At 39.8% G+C, this 26,608-nt stretch overlaps 1 protein-coding gene across 1 annotated transcript in view; it reads left to right on the top strand.

Annotated features, from left to right (window-relative positions):
• The window catches only part of RHBDF1 (rhomboid 5 homolog 1), a 542,782-nt gene extending 518,564 nt beyond the window's left edge, over positions 1 to 24,218 (top strand). Inside the window, exons 17-18 of the mRNA XM_053472100.1 lie at positions 553 to 706; positions 23,641 to 24,218. Coding sequence (XP_053328075.1) covers positions 553 to 706; positions 23,641 to 24,060 — 574 coding nt within the window. The 3' untranslated portion in view covers positions 24,061 to 24,218. The remainder of the gene's footprint in view (positions 1 to 552; positions 707 to 23,640) is intronic.
• The last annotated feature ends 2,390 nt before the right edge of the window (positions 24,219 to 26,608 follow it).

The raw sequence follows: 26,608 nt of genomic DNA, 5'->3' as shown, positions 1-26,608 counted from the left end.
TGTTGGCACCTTTATTCTTTTATATATAAAGGAAACATTTTAAACAGAGAGCACTATTGTGTATTTGTTTCTTCTTTTTCATGGATTATTTGGGCATTTAGGTTTCTCCTAGGACACAGAAAACATTGTATCGAAGAAATTGTCTATTCTAAAGATTTCTATTTGATTTATCTATTCTTCTACTCACAGGAAGATGCTGTGTAGTTTTGTTGCGCGTGTATATCTTATATACACATACTGTGTGTGTATAGTTTGTTTAAATATATACTATTGTATTGTTACAAAAATGTATTGCTTTGATGGGTTTAGATATGAACATGTTGAAATCTATATCTTTTGCTTTTAACATATTTTCTTCATTAATGTTAGTATCTTTAAAATTGAATGTATGCATTGTATTAGTTAAATTAGTTTTATTTATAATAGTCATAAAAAGATAGTGTTCTTAATGCATTTTCTGTTTGTATCATTACTTGTTGTGATTATAACCCTGAAAATAATTAACCACAATTACTAATAGCTCTAATCATTATTTTATCTTCACATTTACAGAATCTTGCACTGCTTGGTTTCTGTCTGTTTTCAAATGACAATTCTTCGAGACCTGGAAAAGCTGGCTGGGTGGCAGCGAATCTCTATTATTTATATTCTGAGTGGAATAACCGGAAATCTTGCAAGTGCTATTTTCTTGCCTTACAGAGCAGAGGTAATGAGAGGTATTTTTGGATCTTGCAATCAATAGTTATCATTATGAGCTGTTAATTTTTACAGGTATAATATTTAGTGAATCATATTATCAAATACAGGAATAGTTGATTGTGAATATGTACATATGTGATGTATACTAACAACAGTGCATGTATATGTGTGGCCTTTCTGAGAAAGTTAAACAGCTTCTGGATAAAGATACGTGCTGTGCAGAGTGAGAAATGATTGCTGATGTACGTACATGGAATGTTTAAAAGTTTGTGGTGGCACCCTGGGGTCCCTCCTCTGAGACTCGCACATACAGTCACTGAAAAAATACTGTATTTGATTAAAAGACGACCCCCCACATTTGAAAATTTAGGAAAAAAGAAAAAGCCTTAAAAAAAGACTACCCTATAGGGAAAAGGTTTTACTGGTAGTTATGAATATTTACAATTCACATGTAAACTCTTTTTTTTATCTTTAATAAAATCTATGATTGCATTTCTTGTTTTTGTTTCCTTTTATTTGCCAATCTGACCCCCACTTCCACTGGGGCTTTTATGACTGAGCACAGGAAGGTCATGTGCTTCGTCGTAGAAGCCCCAGTGGAAGTTCCGGGTAGCAGTGGAGGTTGTCTGCGCCAATCGCACAGACGTTCACCGGCTGCCAGAGAGGAGGATCCATGTCCCCTGCTACTCCTCTCTGGCAGCTTGTGAAAATCTGTGCGATGTGCCTGCACAGCTACCCAGAACTTCTGCAAGGGCTTCAATGGTGGAGCAACGGAAGGTCTGTCATAGAAGATCCAGGTCCCCTGCAGCAGGGGATCTGGATCTTAGTCTTGTAGTCAGACCTTTATTTGAGATCTGATTATATAACAACACTGAAAATAAGGCAAGGGATATTTTTTCAGAGTTTTTGCCGCACACTACTCCAAGCATGCGTGTGACTTGGTTCTGGGGGAGAAAGAGTTAAAATTCATTATCTGTCTGCCCTAGACCAAACATAATCACAAGAATCCAACATAATACCACCCCACACATACTTAGAATGATATAACTAAAATCATAATGCTGTTACCATCAAGACAATTTATAAATGGGGTGCCTTGGTCCCCAAGGAAATTAGATTAAAATATGCTTTAACACATAAACTTGCCCTCTAGTAAGGACACAGAAATTATTCCATCATTAGATTTATACTTTTTCAGTTTATCTCAAGTTTCCAACCTGGGCCAGAGGTGGTATAAGCAGAGGGAAGGCATGCCCTATAGGAACCATAAGTGACCTCCCCCTTCTGTTGTGGAACAGTAATAATAAAAATAGAGAACTTTTTTCTGCTCGCCACAGAGAATTCTCACATAGATAGAATATGTTACACTTGCTACATTATATATATATATATATATATATATATATATATATATATATATATATATATAAATACAGAGACTCACTGGCCACTTTATTAGGTACACCTGTTCAATTACATGTTAACACAAATATATAATCAACCAATCACACGGCAGCAACTCAATGCATTTAGGTATGTAGACATGGTCAAGACAACTTGCTGGGGTTCAAACCGAGCATCAGAATGAGGAAAATGTCAAGGTCCATCCAGGCTGCAGAGCTGCATATCTCTGATTTTCCCTTGCTACAGTTCCCCCTTTGCTGTAATCCATTCCTGGACTTCCATATGTTCTGTTCTGTGCTTCTGATTCCTTGACTCCAGTTCTGCTCTTTGCTTCAGCTCTGTTTCCTTTATAAGGTGTGCCCCACCCGTTTGTTATGTTTGTTTCAGTCAGCAGACTAAAGGTATGTCCTTCTTGATTTTGTGTTTAGATTCAGTGTTTTGTTTCAGCTTATTAGTAATTCAGTAGGTAGGGTTTAGTGTTAGGACCCACTGAATATTGTATTTATGTGTGTCAGTCTTTTTTGTACCTTTGCTGTCACGGACGGAGTACACAGGTAGGGAAGGAGCCCAGGTGCAGGGGATACTACAGACGAGCGGAAAGAAACGAACCACAGACTGATTATGATAATATGGATTGTATTGCCGAAGAGAGTATAAACATATACAGATAGTAAGTCTCTTGGTTAGAAGCCCGCTGGTGGGGCACACGGATAGTAGCCCTCTGGATGGGGCACACACTGCAGGAAGCCCTCTGGATGGGGCACACGACAGGTAACCCCACTTGCAGGGTACTCAGCTTGGGAGTCTGCTTGCAGGGCACTCGGCTTGGGAGTCCGCTTGCAGGGCACTTGGCTTGGGAGTCCGCTTGTGGGATGCTGGCTGCAACTCAGGAACAGGTAGTCCAGAAACATTAATGTCAAGGCCCAGACTGAAGGGCTGGGCAGGTTTATAAAGGGTGTGTAATCCAGGAAATAAGGTGCACCTGGACATGTCAATCAGGTCTGAGTGCTGCAGAGTGACAAGGGCGGCCACTAGTGGTTGGCAAAGAAAGTGAGCAGCACAGAGTTTGAAGAATTCCAGACAGCGAAGGGTTAAACGTTACATTTGCCTTCTTTTCCCTGAATCATCTGAGGATTTTGGTTCCTCTCTCCCCATGTCCCAGTTAAGATGTCATATCCTTTCTTAAAATAGAAACAATCCTCTGTGTTCCTTGCCTTGTTCCCTGTCATCTGTTGTTTCTTGCTCACTCTGCCCCCCTTGCTCGCTCTGTCTCTCTTGCTTGTTATGTTTCTGCTGTTACTCTGCTTAGCTTCCATACTCCCAGCCTGCAGTATCTTGCACATTCGTCTGGAGAGCTATTTCTCATGCCTGCTCCAGGGTGCCTGCAGGATATTACTTTGTTTTGTTTTGGACAACTTCCGCTGCTATGTCGGGGCCCTTGTATGTGACTGCACAACCCTAGATGCCCACCCGGGAGTGTGCACTTGCCCTGCACCAGGCCCTGTTCAACTCCACTACTGGGCAATAACTCCGTCTTTGGGCGCTCAGGGTCATTACAGTTGTCTGTATGGACCCAGTCCCTGACAGAAAAAAGGGAATTTAAGTGACTTTGAATGTGGCATGGTTTTTGGTTGCAGATGGACTGGTCTGAGTATTTCAGAAACTGCTGATCTACTTGGATTTTCACGTACAGCCATCTCTAGGGTTTACAGAGAATGGTCAGAAAAAGAGAAAATATCCAGTGAGCGGCAGTTGTGCGGATGAAAATGCCTTGTTGATGTCGGAGGTCAGAGGAGAATGGGCAGACTGGTTCGAGATGACAGAAAGGCAACAGTAAGTGAAATAACCACTTGTTACAACATCTTGAAGCAGCTACAGCAGCAGCAGACCACACCGGGTGCCACTCCTGTCAGCTAAGAACAGGAAACTGAGGCTACAGTTCACACAGGCTCACCAAAATTGGACAATGGAAGACTGGAAGAACGTTGCCTGGTCTGATGAGGTCTGATGAGGTTCAGGTGGGAGGGTCAGACTTTGGTATAAACGACATGAAAGCATGGATCCATCCTGCCTTGTATCAACAGTTCAGGCTGGTGGTGGTATAACAGTATGGGGGACATTTTATTGGCATACTTTGGGCCCCTTAGTACCAATTGAGCATCATTTTAATGCAACAGCTTACCTGAGTATTGTTGCTGACCATGTCCATCCCTTTATGACCACAGTGTACCTATCTTCTGATCAGGATAATGCATCATGTCACAAAGTTCACATCATCTCAAACTGGTTTCTTGAACATAACAATGAATTCACTGTACTCCAACGGACTCCACAGTCACCAGATCTCAATCCAATAGAGCACCTTTGGGATGTGGTGGAACGGGAGATTTGCATCATGGTTGTGTACCCGACTAATCTGCAGCAACTGCAGAATCTCTGAGGAATGTTTCCAGCACCTTCTACCACTGTTGTGGAAATCAAATGTTGTGATGGCCACCAGACTTCTCTGAATGTATAAAAGTTTATTCCGGATACAAGAAGCTGCAGGGAGACCTGCAAGAAAGCAGGCAGGTCTGACAGCTTTACAATTTTTAAATATTTTATTATATCTTTTCATGTGACATCACCAGCTCTGTGATGTCGTCATGGAGGAGTGGAATTCGACTCCAGTGGCAACCTGTGAAGCTCTGGTGAACTCCATGCCCAAGATGGTTAAGGCAGCGCTGGGAAATAATGGTGGCCACACAAAATATTGAAACTTTGGGACCAATCTGTACATTTCCACTTAGGGGTGTACTCATGTTTGTTGCTAAGGTTTACCGCCATAAAAACCCCTGTGGAGGTTCTGGGTAGCTGCGGAGGTTGTCTGCGCACATTGCACAGATGTTCAACCGACTGCCAGAGTGGAAATGTCCAAATTGGGCCCAAAGTGTCAATATTTGGGCTGTGTGTTGAGTTATTTTGAGGGGACAGAAAATTTACACTGTTATACCATCTGTACACTCACTACTTTACATTGTAGCAGAGTGTAATTTCTTCAGTGTTGTCACATTAAAAGATAAAATAGATAAAATAAAATATTGACAAAAATGTGAGGGGTGCTGCCCCCTCAAATAACTCAACACACAGTGAGTAAGTGGAAATGTCCAAATTGGGCCCAATTAGCCATTTTCCCTCCCCGGTGTCATGTGACTTGTTAGTGTTACAAGGTGTGAATGGGGAGCATGTGTTAAATTTGGTGTTATCTCTCTCACACTCTTTTACTGGTCACTGGAAGTTCAACATGGCACCTCATGGCAAAGAACTCTACATAAAGATGGCCTAGGCTATTAGAAGATTGCCAAGATCCTGAAACTGACCTGCAGCACCCACCGTGCAAGACCATACAGCGCTTTCACAGGACAGGTTCCACTCAGAACAGGCCTCACCATGGTCGACCGAAGAAGCTGAGTGCACGTGCTCAGCATCATATCCAGAGGTTGTCTTTGGGAAATAGACGTATGAGTGCTGCCAGCATTGCTGCAGAGGTTGAAGGGGTGGGGGGTCAGCCTTTCAGTGCTCAGACCATACGCGGCACACTGCATCAAATTTGTCTGCATGGCAGTCATCCCAGAAGGAAGCCTCTTCTAAAGATGATGCACAAGAAAGCCCGCAAACAGTTTGCTGAAGACAAGCAGACTAAGGACATGGATTACTGGAACCATATCCTGTGGTCGATGAGACCAAGATTAACTTATTTGGTTCAGATGGTGTCAAGCGTGTGTGGTGGCAACCAGGTGAGTACAAAGACAAGTTTCTCTTGCCTACAGTGAAGCATGGTGATGGGAGTGTTATGGTCTGCATGTGAGTGTCATTGGGCCTGCATGAGTGCTACCTGCATTGGGGAGCTACAGTTCACGGAGGGAACTATGAATGGCAACATGTACTGTGACATACTGAAGTAGAGCATGATCCCCTTCCTTTGGAGACTGGGCTGCAGGGCAGTATTCCAACATGATAACGACTCCAAACACACCTCCAAGATGACCACTGCCTTGCTAAAGAAGCTGAGGGTAAAGGTGATGGACTGGCCAAGCATGTCTCCAGACCTAAACCCTATTGAGCATCTGTGGGGCATCCTCAAACAGAAGGTGGCGGAGCGCAAGGTCTCTAACATCCACCAGCTCTGTGGAGGAGTGGAATTTGACTCCCGTGGCACCCTGTTAAGCTCTAGTGAACTTCATGCCCAAGAGGGTTAAGGCAGTGCTGGAAAATAATGGTGGCCAAACAAAATATTGACACTATGGCCCAATTTGGACATTTCCACTTAGGGGTATACTCACGTTTGTTGCCAAACTATGGGGAAATGCCCAAATTGGGCCCAAAGTGTCAAAATGTTGGCTGTGTGTTGAGTTATTTTGAGGGGACAGCAAATTTACACTGTTATACAAGCTGTACACTCACTACTTTACAGTGTGTCATGTCTTCAGTGTTGTCACATGAAAAGATATAATAAAGTATTGACAAAAATGTGAGGGGTGTACTCACTTTTGAGAGATACTGTATATATTGATTACAAAATTAGTACATGCCTTCTAAAGATTGGCACAGATTGTGTGGTTTTTATTTCTTTTTGGTTTTTTTTTGTTTTTGTTTTTTTTTATTATTATTATTTTATTTTTTTTACACATATAAGCACTGTAACCATAACATGGAATATATAAGGGATTATTAATTTTTTTTTTTTTAAATTAATTTTTTTTTTAATTTTTTTTTTTTATTATTTATTTATTTATTTTTTTACATGTATTAATACGTGCACTAAGGATATTGTATGAAGGACCTATTTATTCATTTATATTTATTTATTTATTTATTTAATTTCTTTTTCATTTATTTATTTATTTTCTCCTTTTCGTCTCTCCCCTCCAACCTGCTGGCACTACCATTCTCATAATGGTTATGAGATTATGTTACTTTGAGAAGAGTCGATGTATATGGCTCTTAAGGCACTATAAGGGTTTAGGTGCCGGGGAAATATATGGTGTTTGTTGTTTGTTATTGTCTAAGGTAATGAAGGTAAATAAAGAAGGTGTTTTTTTTCTTCCAGGAAGGCTGATCCCTATTTTAGAAAATGGTTAAATTTCTAACGGTAAATGCACAAGGACTAAATACTCCCCAAAAACGTTCCATGTTCATAACTTATTTATTAAGAGAAAGGATTAAAATATGCTTTATACAGGAGACTCATTGGCGCCAATCAGATAAAATTTATATGAAATCAGAGAGATTTCCCACTATCATTCAAGCTTCACTAGAAAAGAAAAAAAAAATGTGGGTGGCTATAATATTTGCAAGAGACTTAAAAATAGAGATCAAATACCAAGAATTGGATCCAAATGGCAGATATATAATACTGGTATGTGAGATGAGATGGTAGGCTATTTACTTTAGTAAGTATTTATGCCCCAAATCGTTCTCCCTCAAGATTTATTTCTAGGGTTCTAATTAAAACAGAAAAAGTTAAACAGGGAGTACTTGTGATTATGGGAGACTTTAATTCAATTATAGACTATAAAATAGATAGAATTTCGCTACGTGGCGCAGGTTCTATTAAAAATATAAAAAGTCAAGCATTGCAATTAATAAAAATACTTGAAAGATTCGAACTATTAGACATATGGAGAATATACCATCCAACGGAAAGGGATTATACGTGTTTCTCCAGATCATATAATGCATATTCCCGAATTGATTTAATTTTGGGGGAAACAGAGCTCACGTATAACGTTAAGAAAATTGTTATTAATGAAGTTACATGGTCCGATCACAGTAATTTGGAACGCATGCAAATGCGTGATTAGAGGGCACCTTATAAAACTTAAAAAAACAAATTAAGAAAAATAGAGAAAATAATCTCTCAAATTTATATATTAAATTAGCAGAACAAACAAAAATAAATAAAAATAATCCATCCAAAGAAACAACTACAATGATTAGAGAAATAGAAGCTAAGATAAATGAACTCCTATTAAATAGAGCAAATAAATATTTACATTATTTAAAACAAAACTGGTATTATAGAGGTAATAAAGCAAATAAACTCTTGACTAATAAATTGAAAAAAGAAAAGAACTCAAAATAAAATTACAAGAATTATAACTAGGGAGGAAATATGTTTAACCCCTGAAAAAATTGAAAAAGCGTTCAATGATTTTTATATAGCTCTATATAACCTTCAAACAGAAGAACTAGATATTAATATGGAAGATTATTTTAAAAATAAAAATTTACCTAGATTATCAGACTCTCAGCTCAAAGAGTTATACAAACCCTTTACCCTTTTGGAAGTCCAGAAAAGAATTGATAAATTAAAGGAAAATAAAGCACCAGGACCAGATGGTTTTGATAATTCCTTTTATAAAATTTTTAAAAACCAATTAAGTAGACATATGACCGAGATGTTTAATGAGATAGCAGAAAGTGGTAAAATCCCAGAAGAGATGTTGAAAGGAAACATAATTCCTATTTTAAAACCAGAGAAAAATCCTGAATTAGTCGCCAGTTACAGACCAATATCCTTGTTGAATGTAGATATTAAGATATACGCAGGTATAATAGCTGAAAGAATGAAAATAGTGATTAGTGATTTAATTCATAATGATGGTTTTATTCCTGGAAGAATGGCTGCCAACCATATAAGACGAATTATGAACATTTATGAATTAGTTAGGAGAGAGAAGATACCCTTGCTCATCCTTTCACTTGATGGAGAGAAAGCCTTCGACAGAGTAAATTGGCAATATATGAAAGAGACTCTAAAGAAATTTGGTTTTACAGGAAAAATCTTAAACTCAATTATGACGCTATATTCCAACCCCTTGGGCAGAATGGTAGGATCTGGAATAAAATCGGAGTGGTTCAGGATTGGAAATGGGGTTAGACAGGGATGCCCCCTCTCACCCTTGTTATATCTTTTCTCTGTGGAACCATTAGCGGATGAAATTAGAAAGAATCCCAAGATCTCAGGGTTTTCATACTATGGGGAAGAGAGTAAACTTAATTTATATGCTGATGATATTCTAGTTACAATGAAAAAACCTGCTGCCTCCACAAATGAATTGATGAGGGTAATTTCGAGATTTAGCTATTTCTCGAATTACCAACTTAATGTAGATAAGACAGAAGCTATGCCGATGTTTATAAATTCAGAAGAAATAGCCGAACTAGATTCAAGTTTTGGTTTTACTTGGACAAATAAAGTCTTTAACTATTTAGGAATTAATGTTCCAGCTAACCCAACCAAACTTTTGGAAGTTAATCTACTACCTCTAATAAGGAATACAAACAGACAATTAGGCCAATGGAAAAAAATGGAGATATCATGGTGGGGAAGAATTAATACAGTAAAAGCGTATGTTTTGCCCAAATTTGTTTATTTATTTAGAATGATTCCTCTGAAAATTCCAAATAGTTGGATCAAATTGATTCAATCTGCTATTAATAAATTTATATGGGCGGATAGACGCCCGAGGATTTCAATGGAAATACTGGCTAGAAAGAAAACTCAAGGTGGTTTGGGAAGCCCTATGATACAAGACTATGCTCAGGCAGCGTTATTATCCCACGCAATTATTTCACAATCATGCCTGGCTGAGAAAGAGAGATGGTTTAAATATGAAGTAGCTATGGAGGATAAAGGAAGGGATGCATTATCTCGCTTTTGGAAATTCGAAAGAAAAAAGAATAATATCAACATATGTTTGACACTAGGACATATTCTAGAGGAATGGAGACTAATAAAGAGACAACTTGGGCTTACAAATAAACTTCTACCGATTCTTCCAATAACGGTGATATCCAAAAATGTCGATAATTTAGATTTAAGAACTTGGATAGAAAGAGGGATTAACAACATATCTGATCTAATTGAGGGAAATAACAATAAGATGAAAACTTTCCATGAGTTACGTGAAAAATTTGAGTTACCACAAAGCCAACTGTTTAATTACCTAAGGGTAAAAAATGTGCTAGAAAGACACCTATATATAAGAAATTGTTCCCAAAAAATTTTTATTCTAGAAAGATTATTGAGGGCAAAAACCCATAAAAAAACTTCTGAGTAGATGCATAGGTATAATAAATTTAAGTAAAAAAGACCATCCGACGAAATCCCTGGATAAATGGGCTAGAGATTTAAAAATATGCATCTCTAGAGAGGATGCATTTAAGTCATTTAATCAGATGTGTAATGCAATCCACTGCCTAAACCTATGTGAGGTTCAATTTAAAATTAATAATAGGTGGTATCTGGTACCTACTAGGCTGGCGAAAATACTCCCTGACTCTCCAACTTATTGCTGGAGGTGTGGCCAACAAGATGGAGATTTCCTCCACATATGGTGGAGCTGCCCACTGATTAGAACATTGTGGGACGTAACTCTGAAAAATTTGGAGGAATTGTTGGGCCGGGAGATTAGTAGATCTCCTGATCTAGCCTTAACATCCCGCCTCTAAAAAGATTTGAAAAAAAGATACTATATCATTTTATGATGGCTGTAAAATTGCAAATAGCAAAAAATTGGAGATCTACAATGGTTAATACATGGATAAAAATCAAAGCTCAAATAATACATCAATGTAAAATGGAAAGAGGGATTGCTTACAACTTTGGAAGGTGTAACCAAAGATATAAAGAGTGGGATAACTGGATAAATAAACTTGAAAACATATAACAAGTATATAAGACAGGTTGAAGGTTCATATGTGTGAACATTAACAAAATAATAAAAATAAATATGGAGTCCGTAAAAATTGTGCATTAGGAAATAAGATACAAATACTAAAATAAATTGAGCAGTTAGAAAGTATGAATATGAGATCAGCCTTACCGGATTGTGGATGTATATATAAATTGTATGCTTCTTACCACTATATGTATGTCACGTTAAATTATGTTGTTGTCTTGAGATTTTTTTGTATACAGAAGATTACAAATGTATACTCATTTTTCTAATAAAAAAAAAAAAAAAAAAGATTGGCACAATTAGAATAACTATAAAAGGCAACAAGCTTAACCTACATAACATTAATATGCATGACGTGGGTGGGTTTTCAGTAATATTAAGCAGACATTCTTTTTTAAAAAACAAAAAAGTTTTATAAACTTTATTCATCAACAAAAAGAATACATCATGAACAAAAAAATACCAAGAATGAATAGTTACAATAGGGAAGCATCCTAACACAGCAGAATCATAAAAAGATAATAAATATGGACAATGAGTCTTAGTGTATCGAGAAAAGAACACAAAGCAAATGCATTCAAAGACTGTATCACAAGTCAGAGACATATAGTAGTTGCAACCACATGACTCAAGGAGGGAGTATGATGCAGCACATAGCAACATCCAGTGACCAAATGGATGGTCCAAAAAAAAACAAAAACAAAACCCATCTGTCCACTCGTCACATCAGATGTTAGCATGGCTATTCTGCATTACCTAACCTAGCCTAAAACAGCATAAAGAGCAAGTCAGCCAAGTAGGACCCAATCCTCAAAACTTGTCAAGTGTCTCAATAGGAATTCACAACTCCCTCTACTGAGGTAGCAGAGAAAACCGCAAGTAGGAGCCCCGTATAGCAGACAAGGTGCCCAGAGTCTCCATCCGGAAGCAAAGGGCAACCGCGTCCCCCACACCGAGTCAGAGTGTCCCAGTCAGTCTCGTATAAGGTCCTGCTGTCGGAGTGTCGCTGCCATGTACCAGGGAGTGGTGAGAAACATCAGTTTAACACGGGAGTTAATGTAGTCCTGCCACACAGTGATAAACTTTTTTTCCTAAATTAATATTCAAATTTTGGGGAAGTCGTCTTATAATCAGGACTGTAATATAATCGAGCAAATTCGGTATGTTGGATATTGGTAGTCCAGGTAATTCCCCCATACCCCTTTCAAAAAAATCTAGATTTTTAGCAAGATAAGTGAGGAAAGAACACCTCTTGGTTTATTTCACTGGAATATTCAGTTTCATAGAGAAAGACACCAGGGCATGATCAGATATTTGGATTGTGTAAATACCACCAACACCCGGGAGTATGTGCGGTGAGTCCAAAAAGAAGTCCAATCTTGTGAAAGTGTGGCGAACCCCTGAGTGAAATGTGCAGTCCCGTACTGTAGGATTAAGTGTCCTCCAAGCTTCTACCAAATATGTGTAGAAATTTGGGGATAGTGAAGGTGATCTGAAAGTTTGTTGTCTGTCCAGAGTCGGACTCAATACCTTCTAATATTATATTAACCACATTGTGTCAATGGCTGATTTTATTTTTTTAGAGTTTAGAAATGTTTATGGTTTTTTTTGCATGTTATAGGGCAATAATTACAAGTAGCGTTTTGCTATTTGAAAACCATTTTTTCCAAATCTGGTAATTCTGCCCCATGTGCCATTTCGAACATCTTTGAAGCCAACCAGTGCAATTTACCATCAAATAACATATTTTTGAAAACTAGATACCCCAGGGTATTTCAGATACTGGTATTTTAACCCATTCCATGCACTTATTCTACTACTAGCCTTTTTTCTGTGTTTTTTTCCACGCACTTTGTTCTTTTGGTATGAATTTACTGCTCACCTTCAAAAACCACCCCAATATATGTTTAACAACATCCTTTGAGTACAGGATGCATGGGTTTGTCGGTTTGTTAGGTGACTAAAAGGCCAGATTTGGGAAGCGTGCCTAGCAATGAGGGAAGAGATCAGTCAGAAGGGAGACATAGCTGGGTGACAGTAAGACGAGGTTGCAGTGGGGGAGGGAAGAGGAAGAGGGAAGCCCAGGCAGATTGTGGTGGTAGGGGATTCTATAATTAGGAAAACAGGATAAACTTTAGGTCTGATCACAACAACTGAATGGTTTGCTGTCTCCCGGGTTCGGCATGTGGCAGACAAAGTGGATAGATTATTGGGAGGGGCTGGTGATTATCCAACTGTCTTGGTGCACATTGGCACCAAAAAAGGTAATTTTAGGGATTTAGGGAGTAAGATTAAAAAAGGACCTCCAAGGTAGTATTCTCAGAGATACTACCTGTGCCATGCGCTATACAAGAAAGGCAGAGGGAGATTAGGCAGCTAAATGCATGGCTGAAGTGTTGGTGTAAGAAGGAGGGCTTTTTAGAGCACTGGGCTGATTTTGCTTTGAGGTATGATCTCTATAGTCATGAAGGATTGCACCTCAATGTAAGAGGGTCCAATGTGTTTGGGGTGGGACTGGCTAGACAGCTGGAGGAGATTTTAAGATAGGAATGGGCAGAAGCATATATTTTGCCCCTCAAAACAAGGACAGAAAGCAATTGCAGCTTTAGTGTTAAATGACAAGCTAAAGGTCATGTCTAAAAATGCTCGCAGTTTAGAGAATAAGATCCATGAATTTGTAACAGTAGTGGCAACTGAGAATGTTGATATAGTGGCTGTTATTGAAACATGGTATAATGAGAAATGACTGGGACATATCAATACTGGGGTACTCTTTATAAAGAAAAGACAGAAAGTGTGGTATGCTGTTGCTTTAAGAAAGGACACACTGGACTGTTTGTGGGGAACTCTATGGTCAGTGGCCATTTTAAGTTTGGTTGGAGTTTTCCATTTTGAGTGTTGTGTTTGCATCTGAGCTGAATAAAGAACTGCTCTATGTAACTATTATCAACTAGTGCTGGCTCCTGCTCTCCATGTTAAATACTACACACAGAAAACACTACATGGTGTCAGAAGTGCTGAAAGTCACTTGTCTGGATAAGGATATTGTTACAAGGACTTTATTTACAGCTTATCCAGCATCAGCATGGAGTTTTTCAAACCACCAGACCCTCTGCAGTTCACAGGAAATGTAAGTGAAAACTAGAGGCGATGGGGGCAGATATTTTTAATTAATGCTGAGGCAGTTAAAGACTCAGATTGCCATAGCCCTGCATGTTGTGGGTGGTGAAGGACAAGAGGTTTACAACACACTGGAATCAGCCCTGCCTGTTGAAAGAACATTAAATTCAGTGCTGAAGTTGTTCAGGGACCACTGTAATCCAAAGAAAAATGTTGTGTTTGAGCGACACCAATTTTGGACACATCCACATCTGGAGGGGCAGGGAATTCAAATATATATGGCAGAACTAAGAGTGAAGGCAAGAGACTGTGAATTTGGGACTATACTTGATGACATGTTAAGAGACAAATTGTTTTTTACTGTTACTGATGCCAGACTTAAAGAACGTCTGCTCACACTTCAAAAGGCAGTAGAGATGTGTCAGGCTGCTGAAGCCACAAAAGCCCAGGTTCAAGTTATGGCTGCAAACATGTCAACAAGCGCTTGCCAGCCTATTCATCCATTGGAGTACAAATCTACTCTCTCTGAGCCAGATGATCGGATCCTGAGCCAGGTGATGAACCGAGCATTAAATGAGAACATCAAGTTTAATCCTGACAAAATCCAATTCAAAGTATCAGAAGTCTGATATATGGGACATGTCATCACCCCTGCAGGAGTTCAGCCTGATGTTGAGAAAGTCCAAGCAATTAGCAAAATGCCTGACCCTGAGGACAAAAAAAGTCTGTATAGATTTTTGGCCATGGTCCGGTATCTTGCACAATATATACCGGGGGAGGCAAAGATTACAGCACCATTGAGGAAGTTACTATGTAAAGACATTGTTTGGCAGTGGGACCCAGAGCATGCTAAAGCAGTACAGTCCTTAAAACAGGCACTGATTGAGGCTCCAACATTGAAATTTTTTGACCCAACAAAACCAGTGGTGATTCAGGCAGATGCATCTAAATCCGGTCTTGGGACTTGCTTACTTCAAGATAACTGCCCCATAGCATATGCATCTATGCATCTTGGAATTATGCCCAGATAGAGAAAGAACTATTGGCAATTGTTTACGCTACTAAAAAGTTCCACCAGTTCATATCTGGCAAAACCGTTACAGTGCAGTATGACCACAAGCCTCTTGAAGCAATACTTACTAAACCATTAAGCAAAGCGCCAGCAAGACTCCAAAGAATGCTCTTACAACTGCAGAGATATGACCTGGTGATTTCTTACACTGCTGGGCGTGACATGCTTATTGCTGACACCCTTTCCAGTGCCACTGTGGATCCCCCAGAACCAGAAAAGGATACGTTAACTGAAGAAAAGGTAATTTATACACTTTCAGCATCAGAAACTATTGGGACTGAGAAGTTATCTTATTTACAGAAGGCCGCAGCAGAAGATAAATGCTTATTGGAAATTAAACATCTTTTATATCATGGTTGGCCACAAAGAAAAAGGCAACTTCATCCAAGTCTACAGCCATTTTGGCAATTTAAGCACTTGCTGTGCAAGGAGGATGATCTCTTTTTGCTGGGTGAAAAGATTGTGGTTCCTCAGAATGCTCGCACAACAATCCTGGAGAGTCTCCACGAGTGCCATCAAGGTATACAGAAAACCAAAATGCGGGCTCGGATGATCCTGTTCTGGCCCAGCATGTCCAAGGACATTCATCAGCGAACCAAAAGGAACCATTACTCTCACACAAAATTCCTCATGCTTCCTTGGCAAAAACTGTAATGGACATTTTTGATTGGAAAGGGTGCTCTTTCCTTTTGATAGTGGACTATTTTTCCAAGTACCCTGAAGTGTTAAAGATGTCTGATAAGTCATCAACAACCGTTATTGGCAAACTGAAAGCCACCTTTGGTAGACATGGCATCCCAACAGAAGTAATCAGTGATCATGTACCCTTTGCCAGTGCCAGTAAAAACTATTAAACTCATGCTCCAAAAGACATGGGAATCGGGGGTGAATCCTCATATTGGGCTTTTAGAGCTATGCCACACTCCAATCACTGGAATGGCCTATTCCCCCACACAGCTCTTAATGGGTCGGACTCTTCGAACCAAGTTACCTGTTGTGGCTGCTGCATTACAGCCCCAGATTCCAAACAATGCACACCGGGGATTGAGAAACATTCAGAGCAGGCAGAAAGTTTATTATGATCATGGCGCCAAAAAGGGGATGCAGTACGTATGGAGACATCAGTAGGTTTGCAGCCTGCAAAGATATTATCTGTTGGTCCTGAAGATCTTATGTAATTGAAACACCCGATGGCAGAAAGTACAGGAGAAACCAATGTCGTCTCAGGATGGATAACACATATGACCAAGACCTCTCAGAGCCACAGGTACTTGTAACTACAAGTGGAGAAGAGTCGACAATCACACACGATACAGACTTGGAGGCTGAAGTTCCAGGTTCAGATGGAGACCTCTAGAGTCTACAGAAGCTGCTTGCAAAACATCCCGAACAGGAAGGGTAATACGCCCTCCCGATTGACTGAAAGATTGTGTTATAGGATAAAGTATATTTAGCTTCATGTGGTTGTATGGTGCAAAGATTGTAACCAAATGAACGATACATAATAAAGACAACGAAACCATTTTTGGATGAACAAAGGCCGTGGTCTTTTATTTAGCTTATCACAAATTTCCAACCATAAACAATCAAAACAACTTTGTATCAAAACTAGAATAAACCACAACTCTTGGTCCAAACCACAGAGTTATAAAATAATTTAATCAAGGCCGACTGCCCCAACAGCCTGTCAGCCTGACACTGAACAAAACCCCCAATGTTCACTCCCTATTAAGAGAGCAACTTGCCCCAATAAAACCCACGACATGAAATAAAAATACAAATTTTTTTTTTTTTTTTCTTTTTCTTTTTTTTTTTTTTTTTATAAAAAACATAAAATAATACAGGGAGGGAGGGCGGGAGACAATTCAACAGCTCTTCCATGCTGCCCCCGAAGCTTTGCTGAGAACCGCCGCTCACCAGACTCGAAAGGTCAGTGCAGTCGGTTAACGCTAGCCCGGGTAGTGAAATAAGCACCTCAGAGACATCCCTTATATAGCCTAGAATCCCGCCTAAAGTATAGCGCGAGCTGTCCGCGAGCGCAACTGGAATGCAAAAGGGGCGGGTAACTAAGCGACGCGAGCTGCTCACGAGCGCAAAAACACAAAAAGGCGGGCAAGACTAAGCGGCGCGAGCGCATTCTGGAAAAATCCTTGCTGTCCTTTCCCTGACCCCTGTGACTTAACCCTTTACACAAAACTATGGTCCCCAACAACCACATGCAGCCCTGTGCTATTTTTTCACAGGGCTTTCTCATGTGGTTGTATGGTGCAAAGATTGTAACCAAATGAACGATACATAATAAAGACAACGAAACCATTTTTGGATGAACAAAGGCCGTGGTCTTTTATTTAGCTTATCACAAATTTCCAACCATAAACAATCAAAACAACTTTGTATCAAAACTAGAATAAACCACAACTCTTGGTCCAAACCACAGAGTTATAAAATAATTTAATCAAGGCCGACTGCCCCAACAGCCTGTCTTAAAACCCATTTGTGGCCCTTTCCACCAAAACCACGGCCTTCTCAACCATAACCTGAAGATCAGAATTAAAAATGTCACAACCAATGTTCGATAAATGCACCCCCATCCAGTCTGTACAGGCCTACACAGCCTCCTTCCAGATCTGAATGCCTAAAACTTAAACCCCCTTCCGATAACATGAACTTCTCAATAGATCTGTTTAATCTGTTTAAGAGCCTTACTCTTTCTAAGGCTCTTAAACTCTTGTGCTGCAACCAAATTAAACGCGGAACAATTTCTGACCATACTAACATAGTACCCACGAATATATCTTTTAACTGTTCCAGAATATCCTTTATCTCCATCAATAGCTGAACAGATTTAACCTTACCTATATTATTTCCCCCACAATGAATTATTAAAACATCCGGCCATGGCAACATCTTAACAAAACACTCAACATTAACTCTTAATTTATATATGCTTAACCCCCTTATACCTAACCAATAAATAACGATTTTCTCTGAGTTGAAACCGAGATTTTCTCCATAGCACCAAATTTTTACACAGTAACAGTATTACATCAAATGAGGCCTAATATATAACTTAAAACGGTCAGAGTCCCACCGACCCAACCTCTTAATGATAGAATTATCCAGCCCCAGTAATGCCGCTTCCGTAGCCACACCTATACGAAATGAATGCGAAGAAATCTTTTCAGAACCCAACCCTAGGCTACTCAAACAATTACGTAAAATTCTCCTAAACTGAAACTGGGTCAAAGGTAAACCTGACCTATGTATTAACCAGTTACCATTAAAATCTGGCCTACTTTTATTAAAAAACTCTGCTGTTCTTACCGGACAAACCTCACAATTGGCTACCTTATTCAATTTAATCCAGCAGCCTTTGCCCAATTTATCCGTTTTTGATGATCTTAAATAAATCACCAGATTATCATTACAAAAAACATCCTCAAAACGAAGGCCAGAACCACCTGCTTTATTTGCTGCCACCAATTCGCATATACGAAAGGCGCCAAAAAATGCTATAATAAATGCTGTTTTAAATAATAAGGCTTCATACTCATCCCAGCAATTCTCGCGCACCACACCAACTAACTTTTGCAGTAAACCAAACGAAATTGGTTTTCTGTCATCCAGATTTCTATTCTTCCTGCCAAAACCTTTTAATATCTGCTTGGTTAAAAATTCTTTGCCCACTGGTTGTTTCCCTGCTAGCTTCATGAAAAAGGAAACTCCTAAGAGATAACAATCAATCCTACTACGTGAAAAACCCTTATTAATCAACATTAAAACAAATTCTAAAGTTCTCTCTATATTACTGTCAAACTCATTTAACCCTTTATCCTTCATAAAAATAGTCCATTCCTTCCAAGCCTTAGAATAATTGGACCAAGAAGCCTTGGAAAGAGAATTGTAAAGGTAAAGACTTAACTCGGCGATGTTAGGTGCCAAACCTCCCCCGGAACCGCTAAGCCCTCCTTGTCCGCCATGGGCGCCAAAAGCCTGAACACCTTAAAATCAAATCGGGACAAATCATCAGCAATTCCGTTATTAATCCCCCTAATATGCTTAGCTTTCAACCATATATTATGCTTTAAGCATAAAAACACTAAATGTCTGAGTAAGTTAATAACTGGTATGGATTTAGCTCTTAATGTATTTATAACCCAAACTACACCCATATTATCACAATTCAATAGAATTCGCTTATTCGCCCAATGCTCTCCCCATAAATAAACAGCCACCACTACCGGGAATAACTCAAGCAAAACTAAATTTTTTGTCCAACCCGCAGAAAACCAAGATAATGGCCACTTCTCAGCAGCCCATTTTCCTTGCCAATATAAACCAAAACCGACCGAACCGGCAGCATCCGTATACAACTCCAATTCATTAGCATTTACAAAATCTCTCTGCCATACTGTAGAACCATTAAAGCTTTGAAGGAAAAGTTTCCACACTTTCAGATCCTCCTTAATTTGCTTATTAACCCGAACCCTATGGTAACCTAAATTTTTACCGGCTATACTTCTTGCCATATGCCGCGAAAAAACTCTACCCATAGGCATAATTCTGGCGGCGAAATTGAGCTGACCTAACAGGGACTGAAACTTTTTAACTGTCACTTTCTTGGCCACTAAAAATTCATCAATAATACCCCTCAACCTACCCACTTTATCTGAAGGTAAACGAAACTCCATTTTAACCGAATCAATGACAATGCCCAAAAATTGAAGAGATGTTGTGGGTAAAACAGTCTTATCTTTAGCTAATGGAATACCCAGAAATTCTGCGATTTCAATAAAAGAATTCAACAACATATTACAATTGTCAGAACTTTTCTCCCCTATAAACAAAAAGTCATCTAAATAATGCACTACAGAAATACAACCAGAAACCTGTTTAACTAACCATTCTAAAAAACTGGAAAAAGCTTCAAAATAAAAACATGAAATTGAACAGCCCATTGGCAAACATTTATCAAAATAAAATTTACCCTCAAACTGAAAACCTAAAGAATGAAAACACTCAGGATGTATTGGCAACAATCTAAACGCAGGCTCGATGTCCACCTTCGCCAAGTAAGCACCTTCACCACAAAACCTAACCCAAAACAAAGCATCGTCAAACGATGCGTATTTAACCGGAAAATCCTCTGTATTAATTTGATCATTAAGTGACTCACCCTTTGGAAACGATAAATGGTGAATCAATCTAAAAGACCCTTTCTCTTTCTTCGACACTAAACCCAACGGGGACAACCGAAACTTCTCAAACGGCGGATAACTAAAAGGACCCTCAATCCTGCCCAAAGATAACTCTTTCTCAATCTTACTGCGGACAACTTGCACATTACCATTAACAGATTTAAGATTATCCACCCAAATAAATTCGTCCGCCTCATATAACGGTATTCTAAAACCATTCTTAAAACCATTAACCAGCAGATCAGCCATCCGCTTGTCTGGGTAATTGTTTAAACAGAGCAGCAGTCTTGACACTATCACCGGAGTCACCGCTTTTTTGAACAGACTCCCTTGCGCTCTGATTCCCACCACTCCTACGAAAACATCTAGCACCAGGGTGATTACCTCCGCAAAAAGAACATTCGTGTTTAAATTTACAGGAATTAAGAAATTTACACTGTGCTTCATTGAAAGCCCAGCACACTCCTTTTTGACGAGCTGGGTTAACCTGAGCTGACTGAAATCTATTAGTACACCCGGGGGCCGCTAATCAGGGGGGGTGCCAACACGCCGGCACCCCTCCAGAAGAGTAGGCTTGGTTGGGGAGATCAAAGATCTCCCTCCTACCGGCATAAAGTCAATCAAGGGAGCCGAGTGGTATATAGGGGGTTAAAAGGCATTTCTAGAGGCAGAGTTGCTATATAGGGGGTTAAAAGGCATATCAAGGAACACTCTGTCTCAAGAAAAGCATAAGCTCTCCATATAACACTTGATTTACCATTGCTTCTGACTCCCTGGTGTCTGGTTGGGGCAGCGGGTGGAGGCTGGCATTAATGAAATTAAAGGGGCCGGCGTGCAGGCACCGCGCCACCCAATGGCCGTGCCTCAGCTCTGCGTTCCACCCCTTATAAGACGTGGGACGAAGTGCTGAGGCACGGCCATTGGGCGGCGGCGGTGCGTGCACGCCCACCCCTTTAATTTCATTAGGCGCCGGCGGCTTTCAATCCCGCTCTCAGCCGCTCAGCGGCTGTTTTGAATGTTGGTCTGCCCGCCGCCCGGCCCATGGACCGGCCCACCGGTGTCTGTAGTGGGGAAATTAATAGAAACTGTGTTAAAGGACAGGATTGTTGAACATCTGAAGTCACATGGGTCTCAAGATCAAAAACAACATGGGTTTACCTCAGGAAGATCATGCCAAACAAATCTTATTGATTTTTTTGATTGTGTGACTAAAGTAATTGATCAAGGGATGCAGTAGATATTGTGTATCTGGATTTCAGTAAGGCCTTTGACACTGTACCGCATAAAAGACTTATAAATACACTGCAATCTCTGAGTTTAGATCCCAATGTTGTTGAATGGATTAGGGAGTGGCTGAGTGACAGAAAACAGTTGTAGTCAATGGTGTATATTTAGAGAAAGGTCTTGTTACCAGTGGGGTACCTCAGGGATCTGTACTTTGACCCATTCTCCTTAATAATTTTATTAGTGATATTGCAGAAGGCCTTGATGGAAAGGTATGTCTTTTTGTTGACTTTTTGCAACAGGGTTGATGTTCCTGGAGGGAGAAGCCAAATAGCAAATGATTTAGGTAAACTGGAAAAATGGTCGGAGCGGTGGCAAGTGGCATTTAATGTGGATAAATGCAAAGTAATGCATCTAGGGCATAAAAACCCAAGGATAGAGTATAGAAGTTCTCATGTCGTTGTACAGATCACTGGTGAGACGTCACTTGGAGTATTGTGTACAGTACTGGATATGTACTATAGATATGTTGGAGAACGTTCAGATGAGGGCTACTAAAATGGTTCATGTATTACAGGATAAAACGTACCAGGGCAGGTTAAAGGATCTTAAATAGTTTTAAATCTTTAAATAGTTAAAGGGAATCAACAAGATAAAGGAAGTTAGTTTATTTAAAAGGAGAAATACTACCACAACAAGAGGACATAGTCATAAGCTAGAGGGGCAAATGTTTAACGGTAACATCAGGAAATATTACTTTACGGAAAGGGTAGTGGACACATGGAATAGCCTTCAAGCGGAAGTGGTAGATGTTAATACAGTAAAGACATTTAAGCAAGCATGGGATAGGCATAAGGCCAAGCTATATATAGGATAATGCCAGGTACTAAGGAAAGTACTCAGAGGTTGGGCAGACTGGATGGGCCTAATGGTTCTTATCTGTCGTAACTTTCTATGGTTTTCAAATTGGAATTTTGACATGTTGAATGTCCTATTTGGGATATCTTTGAAGCGGATAAGTTCAATTTACCCCATCAAATCATAAATTTTTGAAAACTAGACACCCCGAGGTATTTTAAATGCTAGTATTTTAATTCTTTTCATGCACATATTTTACCATCAGCCTTTGTCAAAGTTTGCAGTAGTATTTTTTGTGTGTTTTTTCTTCTTCCAGTGCGTTTCTTAGAGCAGCGGTCCCCAACCTTTTTGACACCAGGGACCGGTTTTGTGGTAGACAATTTTTCCATGGACCACACAGAGACTCAGGCAGTCTCACACACACACACACAGACTCAGGCAGTCTCACACACAGAGAGAGAGACTCAGGCAGTCTCACACACAGAGAGACTAAGGCAGTCTGACACAGAGACTCAAGCAGTCTCACACACAAACAGAGACTCAGGCAGTCTCTCTCACACACACAGACTCAGGCAGTCACACATAAATAAGTAAAATTTACTGTAAAAAAATTACAAAACAATTTCAAGCCGTTTAGGAAATTATATATATATATATATATATATATATATATATATATAAAGCAGTTAATCAAAGTGTTCAATATAAGTCTGGAAAAAGGATGCACTGGTGCTTTTTAGATAATTGATTGAGATTTTTTTATGTGTTTACTAAACACATTATGATTAGAAAGCTGGGCTCCATTGACTTGCATGGTTGAATGCAGTACCTGGAGACCCTCTAGCTAACTTTTTCAACTTCTTTATTTTGTTTACAGGACACGTCACCATCTTGCGGTCACAGCGCGTCCTGGGGTGAGTGTTCGGTGTCACTGAATGCCTCGTGATCGAGGCATTTCAGCGACACCATTGGCGTTTAGGAGGCAATCGTTGATCAGTGTATGGCGGATGTTGACACCCCGGGGAGGGGCCAGACATGGTCCCTGATGCCGATCTCGGTGTTGCCGAATGCCTTGACATCGAGGAATTACAACACTGTTTAAGCGAAGAAAGTGATTGTAGATCACTTTCTAAGCTTGTTTTAATTAAATGACTTGTCAGGAACATGATTGGTCGTTAAGTGACCGTTTTTGCGTGACGTGCCTGACCCGTCAATGGACATTAAGGGGTTAATATGCATTATCCTAGAAGATATTGGGAGTTATGAAAAATTCAAATGATTGAATGGGTTATTATGCGCATTACAGTATAGCCTGTTGATTTTTGTTTTGTTTTTCTAGGTTGGACCAGCCGGATCCCAGTTTGGAATCTTGGCATGTCTTTTTGTGGAACTTTTCCAAAGTTGGCAAATACTTGCAAGACCCTGGAAGGCTTTCTTTAAACTTCTTGCAGTTGTCATTTTCCTCTTCACTTTTGGACTCCTCCCTTGGATTGACAATTTTGCTCATTTTTCTGGCTTTGTTAGTGGATTCTTTTTATCATTTGCATTTCTACCATACATTAGTTTTGGCAAGTTTGACATGTACCGAAAAAGATGTCAGATTATTATTTTCCTTATAATATTTATTGGGCTTTTATCAGGTCTAGTGGTTTTATTTTATTTTTACCCTATCAGGTGTGAATTCTGTGAATACCTGACTTGTATTCCATTTACAGATAAATTCTGTGAGAAATATGATCTTGATGCACAACTTCATTGACATTTGTTTTTCATGATTTTTTTTTTTTAACTGCTAATGTATCAGAAATGTAGTAGCATATTTTCAGAATAACTTCATACCACAATACCAACCACAAATATTTGGCAAATTATTGCTCAGATATAAACAGGCACAATGATCAGCAATGTATTTGTTGGGGGGGGGTTTAAAAAATGCATAGTGTAAAATGATATATAAAATTATACACATATATATTTTATAGTGTATGACTTCATTAATACCGAATATAATATGTATTTAATGTTCACTTTTTTAGCAACTGTGTTTGTTTTTTTGATTAGCTGAATTTCTTCTGTTTTTAACTATGTTCACTGCAGAAATTAACTAATTGTTGGATATATGTCTCCTCTGTCAAACCTATACCGCCAATTGATGTGGAGAATGATCAGTTTTGCGTTGTGTATTAATGATAAATGTTATACACTTGTTACCTCCTCCAAGAACTAACATATAACCTTATCCCCTTTTCCAGATAATATATATGCCTAGTCCTACTAAGGTTTTCTACCTGATATTACAATAAAACCGCCATCCCAAGATTCTTACCAGAGAGAGAGAGCTTTAATTAGAATCTGCCCAGATTAATATTACAAAAACAACATCAGAGTTACGGTGATATAGAGTGGTATGAATGATTGTCATAATCATTCATACCACTCACAAATATGCATGTCTTTAGCTCGGGCGCATGTAATACAGGATGACACGTAAGAGTAGACGTCCTGTTCCAAATTGTGCCACCAGAAGGAGCGTTTAATTAGCTCTTTAGTAAACCGTATACCTCCATGTCCCGCAGCTGGAGAATCTTGATGAAGTCATAAGACCTGAAGGCGGGCCTCGGGTGGAACGTATATCCTCTGGTGATGGTAATATAGTCCTTGGTGAAGAGAGAGAGTCGGTTGTGTAGGAACATTGGAGGGGGAGGAATATTTGCGTAACGTGTTCCAAATGGATTCTGATCGTCCGGGTCCTTTGGGTGTCTGGAGGCCCCGCAGGTGCCTCTGCTGCGTCCACGCTGATCTGGCAGGCGCACGAAGCCCCGCCCCCTTTTCTCCATCGCCGGGAGGCTGTACGCACTCCGGATTTCGTCATCAGCCCGGGAACATTTAAACTCAACCATCGCTACTGCTCGTTGCTTGATGTATTTTCTTAGCAGTTCCTGTTTCGTGAGTTCCTATTTCCTGATTATTACCTTGGCTTGTTTAAACAGACTTTGCTACTTTTTTGGAGACCCTGACCTCGGCTTGTTTCATGGATTTTGGGCACGATTGCCTAAACGGTGCTGTCTAGATATTCGACTGCATCTCGACTGCATTCTAAGTCAGTCTGCCTTTTCCTGCCTACTGGACTCCTCTTATATTCACCCTCACACAAGAACAGAAAGCGCTTGCAGCACGTATGTTAAATGATGAGCTAAAGGTCATGTCTACAAATATTCACAGTTTAGGCAATAAGATCTATGGATCCATGGATTGCCATACAGTGGGGCAAAAAGTATTTAGTCAGCCACCAATTGTGCATGTTATCCCACTTACAAAGATGAGAGAGGCCTGTAATTTTCACCATAGGTACACTTCAACTATGAGAGACAGAATGAGACAACAAAGTCCATAAATCATTGTCTGATTTTTAAAGAATTTATTTGCAAATTATGGTGGAAAATAAGTATTTAGTCAATAACAAAAGTTCATATCAATACTTTGTTATATACCCTTTGTTGGCAATGACAGAGGTCAAACGTTTTCTGTAAGTCTTCACAAGGTTTTCACACACTGCAGATCTCCTCTAGAGCAGTCATGTTTTGGGGCTGTCGCTGGGCAACACGGACTTTCAGCTTCCTCCAAAGGTTTTCTATGGGGTTGAGATCTAGAGACTGGCTAGGCCACTCCAGGACCTTGAAATGCTTCTTACGAAGCCACTCCTTCGTTGCCTGGGCGGTGTGTTTGGGATCATTGTCGTGCTGAAAGACCCAGCCACGTTTCATCTTCAATACCCTTGCTGATGGAAGGAGGTTTTCACTCAAAATCTCACGATACATGGCCCCATTCATTCTTTCCTTTACACGGATCAGTCGTCCTGGTCCCTTTGCAGAAAAACAGCCCCAAAGCATGATGTTTCCACCCCCATGCTTCACCGTAGGTATGGTGTTCTTTGGATGCAACTCAGCATTCTTTTTCCTCCAAACACGACGAGTTGAGTTTCTACCAAAAAGTTCTACCTTGGTTTCATCTGACCATATGACATTGGCCCGTCCTCTTCTGGATCATCCAAATGCTCTCTAGCAGACTTCAGACGGGCCCGGACATATACTGGCTTAAGCAGGGGGACACGTCTGGCACTGCATGATTTGAGTCCCTGGTGGCGTAGTGTGTTACGGATGGTAGCCTTTGTTACTTTGGTCCCAGCATTCTGCAGGCCATTCACTAGGTCCCCCCCGTGCGGTTCTGGGATTTTTGCTCACCGTTCTTGTGATCATTTTGACACCACGGGGTGAGATCTTGGGTGGAGCCCCAGATCAAGGGAGATT

The sequence above is a fragment of the Spea bombifrons genome, chromosome 7 (assembly GCF_027358695.1).
Source record: "Spea bombifrons isolate aSpeBom1 chromosome 7, aSpeBom1.2.pri, whole genome shotgun sequence".
Taxonomy (NCBI): domain Eukaryota; kingdom Metazoa; phylum Chordata; class Amphibia; order Anura; family Pelobatidae; genus Spea; species Spea bombifrons.
This window is presented reverse-complemented; position numbering and strand designations above follow the sequence as displayed.